Source organism: Otolemur garnettii, unplaced genomic scaffold, assembly GCF_000181295.1.
Source record: "Otolemur garnettii isolate 467f Iridium unplaced genomic scaffold, OtoGar3 scaffold00018, whole genome shotgun sequence".
Lineage (NCBI taxonomy): Eukaryota > Metazoa > Chordata > Mammalia > Primates > Galagidae > Otolemur > Otolemur garnettii.
Genome location: NW_003852413.1, coordinates 4151936 through 4169997, shown reverse-complemented (window position 1 = coordinate 4169997; position 18062 = coordinate 4151936). Strand labels below are relative to the sequence as shown.

At 46.2% G+C, this 18062-nt stretch overlaps 1 protein-coding gene across 1 annotated transcript in view; it reads left to right on the top strand.

Moving 5' to 3' along the window:
* TNRC6C (trinucleotide repeat containing 6C) overlaps positions 1 to 17831 on the top strand; it is a 105234-nt gene extending 87403 nt beyond the window's left edge. The window contains exons 14-21 of the mRNA XM_023511183.1: positions 2362 to 2529; positions 4088 to 4279; positions 4778 to 4921; positions 9245 to 9361; positions 11690 to 11884; positions 12736 to 12806; positions 13363 to 13502; positions 14913 to 17831. Of these exons, the coding sequence (XP_023366951.1) occupies positions 2362 to 2529; positions 4088 to 4279; positions 4778 to 4921; positions 9245 to 9361; positions 11690 to 11884; positions 12736 to 12806; positions 13363 to 13502; positions 14913 to 15273 (1388 nt within the window). The 3' untranslated portion in view covers positions 15274 to 17831. The remainder of the gene's footprint in view (positions 1 to 2361; positions 2530 to 4087; positions 4280 to 4777; positions 4922 to 9244; positions 9362 to 11689; positions 11885 to 12735; positions 12807 to 13362; positions 13503 to 14912) is intronic.
* Positions 17832 to 18062: the final 231 nt, after the last annotated feature.

The following is an 18062-nucleotide window of genomic DNA, read 5'->3' as shown; positions in this document are numbered from 1 at the left end:
GAGGCTCCATCTCAAAAAAAAAAACTGAACGAGTCACATAAAGAAGCCAGCAGCCCAAGGCTCCCACTCAACCTTTTTTCTTCTATGTTCAGCCTCTGTTTGTTATTGTCAGTTCCTTCCATCTTAGAGTTTATTGCCTATGTGGAAGAATCAGATATATAAACAGGAAAAAATGATCTTCATGTGCAGTGATATTTAATTCATAAACTCCTCAAGAGCAGACTGGGAAAGCAGATAACACTTGAGTGGCAAAAGAAAAATCAGAGAATGGGATTTCAGCTTAAACTTCACACGAACTTGTGGGATTTCAATAAATAAAGAGGGAAGAAGAGTTTTCAAATAAAGGGGAAGTCACACCCAGGAGAGGGAAGGAGAGGACCTGCTATGCAGCAAGGGCCAGGCCAGTCTAGCTGACCTAGAGAGGGATCACAAAAATCAGAGAGGACGTTCAAAGAGATGGCTTGGGGCCAGACTGTGGATTTTGAAGAGCTCTGAAGGCCAGGCTAAAGCCCTGGTCTTGTCACCTCGCCTGACTAGGTCTATTCGAGTGGAAATAGAGGTAGCCTATAAAGCAGAGATTGCAGGTAGGCAGCCCCTTGCCAGTATCAGACGTGCAAAGGTGTTTTGTTTGATCTGCAAAGTGTATGTGTGTGGATGTTTATGCATATGTTAATTGCCAGCATCCACAAATTGGGAAAAATTACTTCCGGATCCTCTTGAAAACAGCCTGGCCACAGTGGGTCTGTGTTCTGTATGGCAGTAACTGTCTGCCCTAGTGGCACCTGGTTATTTTAACAGGGCAGATGCTGCCCAGTTTGCCACAGTCCCCACCATGCCCACTTGGCTCCTGTAGGCATTTGAACTTGCAGCCCCTGATATAAAGGACCACAGTGTTCAACACCTTCCATAGTAGTAAGGCTTCCTTTGCTTATATACCACATGGCATATGTGGCCACATGGTATGGGATATGTACATGTATCCATGGAAGCTGCAGCTGTTAGGAAATGACCAGTAAATACCAATTACACTTCTTTTGGTTACCCCCTTCCAGCTGAGCATCTGTCCCACTCCTAACTGGCATCCCCACCAAGAGCTCTTTGCTTCCACCTTTGTATCACCATCTTCCCCAGCGTCTTTATTAACCTGGCAGAGAGATGACAGCTCACCATTCCACCAGGGGCAGATGAGAGTACCTACACTCTCAAATAGTTCAGTTCCTTAAAATAAACTATTTGTATATTTAATGGATATTTAATTCATACACTTCTTCTTTTTTTTTTTTTGAGATAGAGTCTCTCTATGTTGCCCTCGATAGAGTGCTGTGGTGTCACAACTTACAGCAACCTCAAACTCTTGGTATTAAGCAATTCTCTTGCCTCAGCCTTCCAAGTAACTGGGACTACAAGGGCTCACCACAACACTTGGCTATTTTTTGTTGCAGTTGTTGTTTAGCTGGCCTGGACCGAGTTCAAACCCACCACCCTCGGTGTATGTGGCTGGCTACCACTGTTCTATGGGCACCAAGCCACCCAGCTTTAAGAGACTAGGTCTTGCTCTGGGTTAGACTGGTATTGAACCTATGAGCTCAGACGATCCACCTGCCTCGGCCTCCCACATGCTATGCCCAGCCTTAATTCATAAACTTCTTAAGAACAGACTTTTATACTCATTAAAGATAGAATTGAATTATCTCTACCAGTTTGTTCTACAGGTGGTACTGTAGAACTCTGAAAAGGTTTTGTTTTGTTTTGTTTTTAATCTAGTGAGCTTCCTTAAGCTATCTCAAAATCAGAAAAGATTTTCCTGGCCAGGCACAGTGGATAGTTTGAGCTTATGAGTTTGAGACCAGCCTGAGCAAAAGCAAGACCCCATTTCTACTAAAAGTAGAAAAACTGAGGCAAGAGGATCGCTTGAGCCCAAGAGTTAGAGGTTATTGTGAGCTATATGCCATGGCACTCTACCTAGTTTGACAGCTTAAGACTCTGTCTCAAAAATAAAAATAAAAAATAAAGAGATCTTCTTAAAAAAGGATTTTCCTAATTGTTTGAAGTTGTTCTGTATTCCTATGGACTCTGATTGAGAAGCCTCAGAACCATGTTCCCTTAGCACTGAAACAGTAAAATGAAGAGAATCATGGATCTTACTTAACTAGAGACTGCTAGCATTTGCACCTTAATTTAGGAATAATATTCCTAGAAATACATGTTTATTAAGAAAACAAAAAGTGTTTTTTCACCAGAGCTAAAAGTTACAGTTAAAGTCTTTGGCTATGAATGAAGACTGAGATAATTCTCTGGAGAACTTCAGAATGAAATCATCATAGAGGAGTAAGCATTCCTTAACAGCATCTCTGTTTTCAGCTGGACTGAACCCAAACATGAATGTCAACAGCATAGACATGACCAGTGGTTTGTCAGTGAAGGACCCATCTCAGTCCCAGTCACGCCTCCCTCAGTGGACACACCCCAACTCCATGGATAACCTGTCCAGTGCTGCTTCTCCCCTGGATCAGAACCCTGGCAAGCATGGTAGGTCTTGGCTAGAGTGCCTGCCTTGGGGTTACTACCCACTCTGTATTGGATTAACCTGCTTCGGATCAAACTCATTCTACATTTCTAAGAATTCAGTCTAAAAGTTGAATTAAAAAGATGCCATTCTACTACAGAGCACATAAGATCTCAACTAGTCATACTTCTTTTTTGTTTGTTTGTTTGAGATAGAGTCTCAAGCTGTCACCCTGGGTGGAGTACTATGGCGTTACAGCTCACAGCAACCTCAAACTCTTAGGCTTAAGCGATTCTCTTGCTTCAGCCTCCCAAGTAGCTGGGACTACAGGTGCCCACCACAATGCCCTGTAGTTGTCATTATTGTTTGGCAAGCCTAGGCTGGGTTCGAACCCTCCACCTCCATTGTATGTGGCTAGAGCCCCAACCACTGAGCTACAGGTGCTGAGCATAGTCATACTTCTTGAACGCATCAAATTTCTTGAATCCCAACCATCAGATCTTAGGTAAAAACCTAGAAATAATTGAAAATGCCCAAGAACAGCAAAGAATATAGGTCGTAGCTGGGCGGTTTTTGTTTGTATCTGTGTTTGCCAACCAAAAAATTGAATCTGCTTAAAAGGTTTTTCAGTAAGATGATAAAACACAAATATAAAATCAAATGCTTAGGACGGAGGAAAGAAGCAGAAATACTAAAGTAACCTCACTATTAAGCATTAAATCAACTCTGAACTTCCTGATAGAATAAATAGCAAAGTAAATTTAATAGTTTATATTGTTTTCTCTTTATGTAATGCATTCTAAAAAGAAAAAAATTACTTCTAATGGTCTATTTACAGAAAATCTTCATGAATTCTGGTACTTTCTCCAGCAGGAGACAGCTCTATTGGCTGTGGCTGGTTGGTTTGGTCTGTGTGAATTTAGTCGCCAAATTGTTCTTCCATAGTGAGGGTAGCGGGCTAACCAGAGGGCGCAGAGACAACAAACCTGGGATTAGCAGAACCAGTGGCTAACCACAGAGTTTGTCAAGTCGCCCCCAGGAAGGGTCGTTATGGGCAGCTTCCCATGTGTGGGGGGTTTTGTTTGTTTGGGGGGGGGTTTGAGACAAAGACTGAAGCTGTCACCCTGGGTAGAGTGCTGTGACATCACAGCTCACAGCAACCTCAAACTCTTGGGCTCAAGCGATTCTCTTGCCTCAACCTCCCAAATAGTTGAGATGATGGGCTCCTGCCACAAAGCCTGGCTATTGTTTTTGTTGCAGTTCTCGTTGTTTTAGCAGGCACGGGCTGGGTTTGAACTTGTGAGCCTCGGTATATGTGGCTGGCGCCATAACTACTATACTACAGGTGCAACCCTGGATATGTGTTTTACAGAGATTTCCGACTTAAGCAGGCCTTCAAGGGTTTTGGTCTTCCAAGGACAGAGTTTGAGCTGTCTGAAACAGTCTCTGAATCTTAGAGAATCCCAACAGACCAAGCCTTGTAAGTGCAAGGCATTAGACCTAGCTGGGAAGGCTGGCAGGGCATCCTGCATCTCCCGTGAAGAGTGCTCACTCAGTTCTGTGCTTCTTGTTGGCTCACAGGTGCTATCCCTGGAGGTCTGAGCATTGGGCCTCCAGGTAAGTCCTCCATTGACGACTCATACGGCCGGTACGATTTAATCCAGAACAGTGAGTCACCAGCCAGTCCTCCTGTAGCTGTTCCCCATAGCTGGTCACGTGCCAAATCTGACAGTGATAAAATCTCAAATGGCTCCAGCATCAACTGGCCCCCAGGTAAGACCAGGCAACACCTTTGTATAACAGTGGGTCAGAACATGCTGAGGAGTGTGATTAAGCCCGAGAGAAGCAGAAACCCAAGCTGAGAATTCTGGACACACTAAGCCTACAGCTTGGGCATTTCCACTGTAAATGCATGTGTCAGATCAATCTGGGGTCTGCTTGGCATCAGTGTTTTTCTGTAGTCCCTTAATTCACTATACGGGGTGGGCGGGGGGGGCGGGGAGGCAGGGTGTGTGGGGAGGAGCGGTATGCTGTTGGTAAAATTACTCACACCCTGTCTGGAAACTGTCTTAATGTGGTAACCATAACACCTCACTCTAGATTGTTACAAAAGATTGATTGCTATAATGAAAGTCTAAAATGTGCCTCTTTATTTAATTAGCAGATTATAAAAATTTCTACAAACAGGGGAGAAAAAAACCTTTGAGAATGTCATGAAGCAATGTGCAGCTGCTCTGATGTGTGGCTTCTCGTCTTGGTTTCCATAAACAGAATTCCACCCTGGAGTTCCATGGAAAGGACTTCAGAATATTGATCCCGAGAATGACCCTGACGTCACTCCTGGCAGTGTCCCCACTGGACCTACCATCAATACCACCATCCAGGATGTCAACCGCTACCTCCTCAAGAGTGGAGGTGAGGAGGAGGGGGCGCCACTTGCCTCTCTGCTGGAAGGTCTCTCGACGTCAGGGGCGCTGGGTTGGGCTGTCAGGCAGGAGTGTTATAAGGCACATTCCATGGGCCTTTTCTAATCCTCCAGAGCAGCATAAGAGGTAGTGAGTGTAGGGAAAATAGGAATGGATTGGGGTGAGTGTTTTGCTGGATTTATTAGTAGATTATGTTTTTTCATGGAAATGTCATCTCTGACAAGTTTCATCACAGCATTTTATTACATGGTAAGCTATATTACCATAGGTACATAACACTAATAAGGCCACAGGGATAGTTCCCAAAACATTAATGTAGTTTTCCCACTTGAAGCATGACCAGTTGGAACCATATGTTTGCTTCTGTGGTTCTTTAAAGTGACAGTCTTAGCTCGGTGCCTGTGGCTCAAGTGGCTAAGGCACCAGCCACATACACCTGAGCTGGCGGGTTCAAATCCAGCTGGGTCCACCAAACAATGACAGCTGCAACCAAAAAAATAGCGAGGCGTTGTGGCGGGCATCTGTAATTCCAGCTACTGTGGGAGGCGGAGCCAGGAGAATCGCTTGAGTCTAGGAGTTGGAGGGTGCTGTGAGCTATGATGCCACAGCACTCTACCCAGGGCAACAGCATGAGGCTCTGTCTCAAAAAATAAAAAATAAAATAAATAAAATTAAATGATAGCCTTATAAATGTGTCCTTGGTTTGGATAGAAAGCCAAATAAATATAGATTATCTTCCTGTTTATTGCTCTGGTCTGATACTGGTGCTCTGCTATGGAGGACAGGTGAGTGGTGTGGGAAAGGGTGCAGCGCAGGATGGCAAGGGGCAGGCTGCCGTGCCAGCCACAGACAGACATGGCACTGCCTGCTAAACTCACAGAGGCACCAGGGTTGTTGCCAGAATGAGGGAAGGCCAGTCAGTGTATCTTGAGGACTGTGAAGAAGTGGGATGCAGGCTCTGCTGGTTAGGCAAGAAGGTGGCATCTCCAGCTATGGGATTAAAGAGATCAGCCAGGCGCCCAGCCTGGCAGCTCCAAGCTCTGCATGTATGCTGTGTAACCTCCGAAAGCTCTGGCATTTTTGGTCATGTCAATGCTGCGTGTTGGCGGGTCCCAAGCCTGCCTTGGCACGCGTACATCAGCAGTGAGCAATGGACAGTGCAGGCCTCTCCTCTGCCCCATGGGACCTTTGTTCCTGGTGCCCCTCGTGGTTGTATTTCCAGACATGTTAGGGTTTGTTCCTGAGAGGAAGGTGAGTACAGCGAACGGGCCTGCATGTGGAGGGGGCTCCCTAGAAGGACCACCGCATGTGGCCACGCAGCCCTCCTCTGCAGATCCACGCCTAGTCAGGGCCTCTGTGTTACTGTGAAAGAGTCGCCAGCTTGTATAAAGTACAAAGAGAAAAAAATTAGAAAATGTACCACAGAAGGAAAACAGTGAGAATCAGCCCCAGCTGTCTAGTATTGGCTCGTTCGTTTTACATATTTTTATCGTGGAATTTTCTGGTTTCTTCTATTGAATGTATTAGATGAGAGTTTTAACTTGCTTTTTTTTTTTTTTGCTTTTGATTTATTGCCATTGGCACTAAGTTCTGACATATTAAAAATTTATATTAGCCCAGTGTTTGGCTGCTCTTTATAGTTTAGCCCTTATGAAGTGACCATTAGCGTGCAGTGAGAAGTGGTCATGCTGTTTTATAACATATTGACACATTCCCTTGATTGAGAAAGGAAAATTAACTGTAATCTCATGTTGCGACTAAAATCTCAAACTAGAACACTGCTGACACGGAAATACCCTGTTATTAATTATAAAAGAAATACTCCATGTGGCTAATAGCATCTAATCCTGGGATCTTAGGTTTAGTATATGTTGCTGGTAGATGAAAGAAGAGTGTTCAGGAAGTAGCTTAGGGTGTCAGGACAGCTGGCACCTTTTAAAATTTAAGACCTACAGTAAATTTGAACTTCATCAACTCTGATAACCTCATTCTAAAGAGATTGCATACAGCAGGACAGCTGCAAACAGCCATGCAGTTTGGAGATGACACCTGCCTAGAGTCTAGGTGAAGGACACCCCTGAGGTGGTTCTGTGCACAGCCCCAGGTGTGGCCCTACAGAGGGGGTTCTGTGGCTTTTGAGAAGCCATCAGATTCTATTTGTAGTAATGAATGTAACAACCAGACAGTTACTATGTCCCCATTGTCAGCCTGCATCCACACGCTAGTGGTGTCATTGTCCAAGTCAGGAGAGCTCTTTCTATCCTTCTGTCACCCAAACTGGCACCATTACCCCATCCTCAATCTTATTCTCCAGCTGCTTGCTTGCTTCCCAGAATCAAGAGGGAGAGTAGGCTCGGCACCTGTGGCTCAAGCGGCTAAGGCGCCAGCCACATACACCTAAGGTGGCAGGTTCGAATCCAGCCCGGGCCCGCCCAAACAACAATGATGGCTGCAACCAAAAAATGGCCAGGCGTTGTGGCAGGCGCCTGTAGTCCCAGCTACTCGGGAGGCTGAGGCAGGAGACTCGCTTGAGCCCAGGAGTTGGAGGTTGCTTGTGAGCGTGATGCCACAGCACTCTACCCAGGGGGATAGCTTGAGGCTCCGTCTCAAAAAAAAGAGGGAGAGTAACATTAAAACAAACAGGCTGGGGCTCGGCACCCATAGTCAGTGGTTACAGCGCCAGCCGCATATACCATGGCTGGTGGATTTGAACCCGGTCCAGGCTTACTAAAACAACTGCAACAAAAAATAACTGGGTGTTGTGGTGGATGCCTGTAGTCCCAGCTACTTGGGAGGCTGAGGCAAGAGAAATCACTTAAGCCCAAGAGTTGGAGGTTGCTGTGAGCTGTGATGCCACAACACTCTACCAAGGGGGACATAATAAGACTCCGTTTCAAAAAAAAAAACAGTCTGGGCCCAGCAGCTCACATCTGTAAGCCTAGCAGCCTGGGAAGCTGAGGCAAGAAGATAACTTGAGCCTAAGAGTTTGAGGTTGCTATAAGCCATGATGCCACAACACTCTATCCAGGGCAACAGAATGAGACACTGTCTTTGGGGAAAAAACACATAGGACTGAGCCTTTCCCTTTTTTCACAAGGAACCAAGGTGTCTTAAGGGTGGCCATATGCCCCCTGAGTCTCTCCAGTACAAGGACAAGCTTTTCTCAGAGTAAAAAACTGCAATTCTAGGGATAGAATAATTCAAGTTCATATACACAGTTATTAGGACAGGTATCTTTTCATTACTTCTTTATTACAAAAGAGAAACAGGAACCAGGTATGGTGGCATGTGAGCTGCTCAGATGTGAGGTTGCTTAAGCCCAAAAATTTAAGACAACCTGGGCAACAGAGTAAGACCCATCTCTAGAATATTTTTTAAAAGGGAGAGAAATATGAATGAGAGCTAATGAAACACTCAAGTCAGAAGAAAATGCTCAGGTGTGGTGGCTCATGCCTGTAATCTTAGCACTCTGGGAGGCCAAAGTAGGTAGACAGCTTGAGCTCAGGAGTTCAAGACCAGCCTATGCAAGAGTGAGACCCCATCTCTACTAAAAATAGGGGGAAAAAACTAGTTATAGTGGCACTTCAGGAAGTCTCAGCTACTCAGGAAGCTGAGGCAGGAGGATCACTTGAGTCCAGGAGGTTGCTGTGAGCTGTGACGCCATGGTACCCTACCCAGGGAGACAGAGTCTCACTCTATCTCAAAAACAAACAAAAAATATGCTCTGATTTTTGTGGCAAATTTTATAATAAAAATCTTAGAGTTTTGTTTTTATTTCATCTTATTTGAAGGGGGGGATCAACGCGATCCTTAAAACTCTGACATGGTATTTTAAACATTCTGGCAATTCTCTTCTCAGAATTCATGCTATATGTTACCCTCCACTTCCTTGGCCTTCAGAAATATCCCAGCCTCCCCATATGGCTGCAGGGACTCCAAATAGGAGCTGTGATTGTGTCTTCCCTCCCACATCACAGTTCCATTTTCAGGCTTCTGTCAAATTAGCAGCTGACAAATTCGTTCTTGATTATTAAGAGTCTCAACGCCCCAAGCAGGGTTCAGTGGCTCACACCTATAATCCCAGCACTCTGGGAGGCAAAGGAGGGTGGATAGCTTGAGCTCAGGAGTTCAAGACCAGCCTAAGCAAGAGTGAGAGCCTGTCTCTACTAAAAAATAGAAAAACTGAGAGATTACTTAAGCCCAAGACTTCGAGGTTACTGTGTGCTATTATGACACTAGGGCACTATACCTCTTGGGGTTGCTGACCCGCAGGCTCCTGCCCACCTCGCTTAGTCCGCGTTTGGTTCTGCAGGGTCCTCCCCACCGTCATCTCAGAATGCCACGCTGCCTTCCTCGAGTGCCTGGCCGCTCAGTGCCTCCGGCTACAGTAGCTCTTTCAGCAGCATCGCATCCGCACCTAGTGTTGCAGGTACGCGACCAGCCTCTCCACTTGCAGGTAGCTTTTCTTTCTTTCCCCAGACAAACTCTGACAGGCCCCCAGTTTTCCTGGTGTTCTGTTTACTCCCTGAACTGGGAGGCCTTGTTGTGTTAAGGAGAAGGGGCATGGGCTTTGCCTCAGAACAGCCCCCCCAACCCCGTACCTGGGGTGCGTCTGCTTTCTGCGTGCAGAGTGGAGTGACGGTATCTCCCCTGAGGCTGCCTCCCCTCTTCCTTACTCCCCATGGCTACAGGGCAGGGGGCGTGCGGGCTTTAAACTTAAGAGGAGTAGAACCTGTTGTTGAATTTGGAGTAAGGGATGCAAGAGACCACAGCAGGTCTTGCCATTAACACCCAGCACCCAGGCTCAACGCCTGTGGCTCAAGTGGCTAAGGCGCCAGCCACATACACCTAAGGTGGCGGGTTCGAATCCAGCCTAGGCCACCAAACAACAATGATGGCTGTAACCAAAAAATAGCCAGGCGTTGTGGCGAGCGCCTGTGGTCCCAGCTACTTGGGAGGCGGAGACAGGAGACTCGCTTGAGCCCAGGAGTTGGAGGTTGTTGTGAGCTGTGATACCACAGCACTCTACCCAGGGGGACAGCTTGAGGCTCTGTCTCAAAAAAAAAATAATAATAATAACACCCAGCACCCAGAGCCCAACTGATCTCCATTCCTGGATAAATGTCTTATCTGAAGTATTTCCATATTGCCATAGACCGTGCAAGGCTTTCAAATGTGAAATACCTTTCAGGCTTAGAGGAGAATTTGGAATCATTTATCATAAAAATTCAGAAGAATTTGAATCTGAAATTTTTAAGACAAAAGATATAAAGAGATATAGACACAAAATATGTAACATATTTGTTAATAAATACAGAACTTAAATAAGGACTTTGTTTATAAAGTCCTTCAGATATATTTCTGTATTCCATCATACCCTCTTATCTACATTGTTTTAAAACCAGTGTAAGAATTCTATATGAATTCTTCTAATACCCATACTGAGGGGAGAAAGTCTTAATGTAAGTTAGCATCTTATTTTAAAAAACAAAATGAATGGCTCGGCACCCATAGCTCAGTTTAAGGCGCGCTGGGGCTGGCGGGTTCGAACCTAGCCCAGACCTGCTAAACAGTGACAACTGGAACAAAAAAAAAGCTGGGCATTGTGGTGGGCGCCTGTAGTCCAGCTACTTGGAAGGCTGAGGCAAGAGAATTGCTTAAGCTCAAGAGTTGAAGGTTGCTGTGAGCTGTGATGCTACGGCACTCTATCAAGGGGACATAGTGAGACTCTGTCTCAAACAAAGAAAAAAAGAACTTCTGGATTATTTTTATTTCTTCTAGTGTTACAAAGGGGGGTGTATTTAGACCTTTAGTATTTTCATGATCATTTGGCTAAGAGAAAGGGCAAAGTTTTCTTTCCTAAATTGAAGGCAGTTTTTTATGGCATTTTTCTTTTTCTAACCAATGACACCTTTCTAAGCTGAGTATTCATTTTGAAGTCAGTTACCTCCAGGAACCAGGTTTGGAGGGTCCCTCCCAAGTACATATGGGATCACATATAGCAGGCCTGGTCCCTGCTATACTGTCCCAGAAAGGGACATGGGATTACACAGGGACAGTGGACACTGTGCTGCTTGTGCTTCTAGCCTTGCCTGCTGGGCCTCTAGGCCAGTGGAATCAGGTGTGCAAGGGTCCGGGCTGGGGCCGGTGGTGGTTAGTGGTTTTGTTGTTTTTTCCAAAGAGCCTTAAAATAGTGCTTCCTCAAACAACATGCCGAGATGCCAAACCTTAGCCTCAGGATTCCTGGGCCACGTCCCTTTTCCACAATTTGATGTACAGAGAGCATCTCTAGGAGCTGTGGACAAGAGCAGTGGTAGATGGATAGGCATGACTATGTCAGACAAAGCACAGCTTCAAAAGGGAGCTAATACTCAGAGGAACGGCGAGAAATAGGATGTGTGTGTGTGTTATGCTTTTGGCCTTGACTTATTTGTTACATTTTAAGATATGCCCCAGTAAAAATAGGTTGATAAGTTGACCTTTGAAAATACTGCTTTTCCGATGGCAGATTTGTGTCTGGTACATTTAGCAAGTTAAGTGTCAGAAATACCAACAGAGTCTACAGTGGACATAGGCAGACTGTGGCTCTGGATGGAGATTAAAGAGTATGCCCCTTGGTCTCACCTAGAGGAGCTTTACCTCTTTTACCGTGGTCTGCTGGTGTCAGAGGCACTCTGGATGGGTCCCTAAACACACCTAGGACTTGGGCTGTTCTCTGTCTCAAGAATGCATATGGTCCATTTCTCTGCCTTTCTAGGTAAACTGTCAGACATTAAATCGACATGGTCCTCGGGCCCAGCCTCCCACACACAAGCCTCTCTGTCTCACGAACTGTGGAAGGTGCCCAGAAACACTACTGCACCCACAAGGCCACCTCCAGGGCTAGCCAACCCCAAGCCTTCCTCCACCTGGGGCGCCAGCCCCCTTGGCTGGACCAGCTCCTACTCCTCGGGTAAGCTCCATGCCCCTCACGTTGTCTCTGGAGAGACTCTCATCTTCATTCCTGGAGCCTGTGAGGGTTGGGAGGGAGCCAGGACTGCCCCAGACTTCTCAGGCATTGGCCAGGTGAACCATGTTCAGATCTGCCTACCCCAGCTGCCTCCATCTTCAGCAGTGCTGTTGCTATGCTCTGGGCCCTCGGGGAGGCTGGTGTACCCCTCTAGGCTTCCTCCCCTCGGTGCCTCATAAACCAGCACAAGGGCTCAATTTCTACTTTTTATATCTGCTTCTGCACAAGCTTTCATTGGAGTACAGGCCTTTATAGGCTAAAAATAAAACAAACCCCACCAATCGGAAAACCGTGACTCTGTCAGAATATTGTAGCTCTGTAGGCTTCCCTCAGGTGCCACATGCGAAACCTTAGGGATGGAAGAAATGGTCTGGAATTTAAGAAATTAATGTTTTAAATCGGCTACAGGTAGTTTGAAAATAACTGTTTTTCACCCTTTTAATAGCAGCCCTTGTGGATTTATTGTTTTATTAACAGTAGAATCACAGAGCATTCATTCCTTACATGGAGCCAGGGGTGAGCAGAGGTGGGGCCAGACCTTCCTTGGCAACCCTCTCACTCCTGAGCACACACCTCAGGCACCGACAGGGAAACACGGTCTCCTGGGCTGGCGGGAAGGTCCGGCAAGTCAGGGTTCCCATGGGGCAGTGAGTTTTCAGAGGTTGAGAAAGGTTGTCCCAGAGCACAGGGCCAGTTGTGCTGCCATGCGCTTTGGGCAGGCTTGGGGACCAGGGAGGGGCTGTGCCATCTGCCCCCCAGCCCCGTCAGTGGAGCTCTCCCCACTTGCTGCTCAGGTTCTGCTTGGAGCACCGACACCTCAGGAAGGACCAGCAGCTGGCTCGTTCTTCGAAACCTCACTCCCCAGGTACGGGCACTGGAGGTGGGGGTGGGGGGGTGACACTGCCCACAGTGTCACTGTGTGTGATCTGAAAAGGGTCCAGAAGTGAGTAGCCCTCAGTGAAGATGAGGGAGTGCCAGGATCGTCCACATGTTCCTGGGGAGGTGCTGACCTGCCTACCCAAGGCTAGAAAAGCACTGGTGCGCCACTGGCCTTACAACCACCCATTCCAGAGTCACTTGGCCAACTCAGGCTGTGCGCCAGCCGGTCCCTCCCTGCTCTGCCGACCTGCACAGCTCCTAAGTCCACTGTCAGCAGCCAAGCCCTGGCGCCTTTTGCAAACCAAAAGTGCTGCGTGGTAAGGGAGAGCAGAACCCAAATGGGCTTTTTCTCCTTCCTCTGATTAGCTTAATTCAGCCACAGAGTATAAGATGTTAATGCCGTGAAGCCACCTGTTACTAAGCCCTTCTAAGGAAAGATGATTACCTAGTGTTTAGTGCATCTGATTTCATATGCCTTGCTTTGAAGAATGCAGTGAAAGAAATGAGAGCAGAGCTCACTGCTTCTGTGCTTCCTCAATCAGATTGATGGTTCTACACTGCGGACATTGTGTTTGCAACATGGGCCTCTCATCACATTCCACCTGAATCTGACTCAAGGCAATGCTGTGGTCCGGTACAGCTCCAAGGAGGAAGCTGCCAAGGCCCAGAAGTCTCTGCACATGTATGTGTCTCATACTTGCAGCTGCCAGTCTCCAGAGTGTTAGGTTTAGGGTGCTGTGTGAGTTTCCGGGGGCTGCCGTAACAAAGTACACCCATTGGACGTCTTAGACAACACATGTGTTTCCATAAGTTCTGAGGCTAGAAGTGCGAGACCCAGGCATGGGCAAGCTTAGTTTCTGCTGAGGCCTGTGTGCTTGGCTGGGCTGTGGGCGACCACTTTCTCTCTGGGTCTAAGCAGGTGTGTCTCTGTGCATGGCTGTGTCTTGATCTCTGAACCTTACAATAACCCCAGTCAGACTGGATCAGGGCCCACCCCCTTGGTAACTTCACTACCTCTTCTAAAGCCCCATCTCCAAATGCATTCTCAGGCTGAGGTACTGGGTCAGAACTTCAGTACATGGATGGAGCAGGTCAGCTCCCAATGGGTGTCTAGCCAGGTGGGTTTTTCCTGCTGCTGAGTTTGCCTTGCCATGCCCCGCACCAGGATAGGCTCCACAGAGCGTCCACACAGGGCCTGATGGTAGGAAGGAAGCACGCTTACCAGGCAAGGCCCAGCAGTGACCCTCTGGCCAAGCCCTGTCCCTAACGGAAGGATGCTTTTGAGGTGGTGTGTATATAAGCGTTCTTACTCAGAAACTGTACTTGAGATGTGGGACCTGGAATTTAGTCATTCCTATTTTTAGCCCATGATGCAAATTATACTGATGATAAATGATCCCCAAGTTAGTTAATTGTATGTTCATGCACTTGAAATGTACTCTAGCTGGGCACAGTGGTGGCACCTACAGTCCCAGCTACTTGGGAGACAGGCGTTTCACTTGAGCCCAGGAATTCAAGACTGCACTAAGCTATGATAGTGTCACTGCACTCCAGCCTGGTCAACAGAGCAAGAACCCAAAAAAGAGAGAAAAAAAATGTACTCTATATACCTGATAAAGCTGTTACATAATTCAAAAATGAGAGGCTCGGCGCCTGTGGCTCTAGTGGCTAAGGTGCCAGCCACATACACCTAACGTGGCAGGTTCGAATCCAGCCCTGGCCACCAAACAACAATGATGGCTGCAACCAAAAAAAAAAAAAAAAAATAGCTAGGTGTTGTGGCGAGCGCCTGTGGTCCCAGCTACTTGGGAGGCTGAGGCAGGAGACTTGCTTGAGCCCAGGAGTTGGAAGTTGCTGTGAGCTATGATGCCACAGCACTCTACCCAGGGTGACAGCTTGAGGCTCTGTCTCAAAAAAAAAAAAAAAAAAGAGAGAGAGAGAGAGAAAATTCATAGTATGAGCTTGGAAATAGCCATGGCAGAATGTAAGTCACGGGACGATCCCTGGGAGGCCTGTCCCATCACAGAGAGTACCAGCGCTGCACTCTGAAGGACTGGGGGTACCACTCATGTGACATGTCTTCCTGTTGCAGGTGTGTCCTGGGAAACACTACCATCCTGGCCGAGTTTGCTGGTGAAGAAGAAGTGAATCGGTTCTTAGCCCAAGGCCAAGCACTGCCACCCACCTCCAGCTGGCAGTCTAGCAGTGCCTCCAGCCAGCCCCGGCTGGGTGCCTCGGGCAGCTCCCACGGCCTGGTGCGAAGCGATGCCGGCCACTGGAGTGCCCCATGCCTGGGAGGCAAGGGGGGCAGCGAGCTGCTATGGGGTGGGGGGCCCCAGTACTCAAGCAGCCTGTGGGGCCCACCCAGTGCCGATGATGGCAGGGTGATTGGTAGTCCCACCCCGTTGACCACTCTGCTGCCTGGGGACCTGCTCAGCGGGGAGTCCCTCTAGGAGCCACAATCATCCGCACCAAGAGAGAGCTGGCCCTTTCCAGCCATGGTGGCGCAGCCCTGCTGGACTCAAGCAGGGGCCCTTTGAGTACCTCTGTCCAGTACTGAAGACGAACCTTGGCCGCGGTCCTTGTGAACTGTTCACGCAACAGTGCGGGCTGCTTTTGGTCAGTGTCACATGCTAACGACAGGATGTTCCTCATAGCTTTTTATTTTGTGTCTTATGTTTGTATGGTATGTTGTCATTTTGATTTTTTTTAAGTATAAAAGCTGCTTAGAATAGTTGTATCATGAAGGGCACTTTTCAGATTGTGGGCTGGAAAGGGTTATTTTATCATGGGGAGGGAGGGAGGGAGACATGAAGCCTATTTAAAATGAGCCTGTGACGATTATGCACATTACCAGAGGCGGCTGGGCATCGGGCAGAGTCTGGCATGGACCGCCGGGCGCAGAGCGCGGCTCCGCAGGCGGGAACGCGGCGAAGGGGCGGTCTGTGACCTGCTCTCTGCTCACCCACATCCGCCTATGCACATTACCCTTGTTTCATTACTTTTTCATGTCATTTTTTTTTATCCCAAAAAAAATATTTTTTAAAAGTTAAAAAAAAAAAAGACATATCAAACATGCAAATACTTGAATCCAGCAGGCCAATAACAAATGTGAACACTTTCTAAGTCTAATTCTACACTTCCAGGTTGACATCAGTACACAGAAACAGGCTCTAGGAAAATTTCTAAGTTCATCGCCTATGTGTGTGTGTTAAAATAGAAGTGTGTGTGTGTGCGTGTGTGTGCACGCGTGCAGTGCGTGCTTCTGCACGGCACGCATTCTGTGTTGGTGTGTTTGCAAGCGTGTGAGGGATTTAACTGTGGGTTTCCCTTTTATTCAGTATATGCTTCTTTCTGGCGCATTGGTCAAATGTTTGTTATTATTATTATTAGCTTCTAACTTTGCACTGAGTGTCCCTGCCCTCCCTTCAGCTAATCCTATACGTTAAAGAGAATTCATAGGACAGGGCTGGTGACAATTCATGTGTAAATGTTTACTCAAGGACTCTGTTATTGCGTTTAAAAATTACAGTGTATATCTCTGGAGAAATAATATGTATACCTACCTTTAGCAGCTTTTTATTGTGGACTAATGCAAGAAAATTATTACCAGAGTATTGCACCAGTTTTCCATTTGGAATATAAAGTTAAAGAGAAAAAAAACTGTTGTTGAACTGTGGCCATAGATACTTGTAAAGAATGGATGGTTCCGCGGGAGGAACAGAAACAAGCACTTGGACGTGGGTTGTGACTGCTTTTGGAGGAGTCCACGGTTTGGGCTCCCACCTGTTTACAGACCTTTTTTCTTCTTCAGACTTTAAATTTAAAAAAAAAAAAATTAAAAAGGAATTTAAAAAAAAAAGACTTCCGTCGTAAAGAAACCTATTTTCAGAATGCAGATGCGCTACTTCAGAGCTCTGGGATTGGACAGTGCTGTCCCCTCGGCGGCGGCGGCGTGGACTCTGCCGGTTGCATTCGCCCTTCGTCACAGTGACGAGGCGTCGTGGCCACTGTCTTGCACATGCCGGACACGCTCTCAGGAAAGCCAGGGCTCCCGAGGGCAGCTCCACACCATTTCATGTATTTTTACACCCAACTCCTAGCACTGAAGATGTTATTAAAAAAATAAAAATAAAAAAATAAAGAAAAAAAGAAAAAAAGAGAAAAAAAGACAAAGAAGAAAAATACCTAATCTCTAATGTGTAGCAGTTACATATTTACCAAATAATGGACTCAAAAAAAAATAGATGTTTGAAGAGTGCTTTATATATTAAAAATTGCTTTATGTTTTAAAAATGATCAATGTTTTGATTGTTTTGCAAGAAAGACAGACAATGGAATAACATACCCTCAAGTATGTTTTAAAAATATATATGAACATTGTGCTCCCTGCCTGCTTGATCAGGAAACTTGTGCATTACATTTTTTTTAATTAGCTTTTTAATGGTTTTATCAAAACAAAACAAACAAAAAACAAAAAAAAGGTCCTGCAGGATTGCAGATCCACAAAAGCTGGTTTTATAGAGGATCATGAACTATGCACAAACTGGGTTCAAGACTTTTTTTCTCGAGTTTAGTAGTGTATTTAGCTGAACGAGCCTTCCTCGGAGTGGCTGCGTCTCTTTGCCATTACCTGCATTCTGTGTATTTGACGTACATACACCGCGTGTGTACAGCGAATATGCAACGGGGGTACGCGTGCCGTGCGTGCACCCCGACATTCAGCTTCCCGTGCTGCCATTTAGTGTTGAGTTATAGAAAAACTCCTGATGTTTTAAAATTGGAGATGGAAGTAAAGAATATGTTTGTTTTCAGATTTTGTTCGGTTTGTTTTTTTGTTTTTTACCTTTATTTTGAATTTAAGATGTCTGTAACTCTGAGATTAAAAAACAAGTTTGTGGCTCTTAATGTTTTTCCTCATAGAATGTGATTGTTGAAGAACATGCACCGAAAGTTGCTTTCAAAAGTACAACGCTTTGTTGAATCTTAATAAATTGCAATTTTTTTCTTGGCTGTTCAAATTAATGTGTTTTTCACTTTCCAAAAATAGTATCATTCTTCACTTCGTACGCTGGAATCGGGACGAAGTTGTTCTGCGGTGTGTGCACCATTTCCTTTATGCTGTTCTCATTCACATGCATAATTAGGTGAGCGTAGAACTTCAGTTGTTTGACTTGTGTTTTATCGTGTGTTTTGTGGCTTTGCTGTTAACAATTAAATCTTATTAGTAATAGTTGAGAGG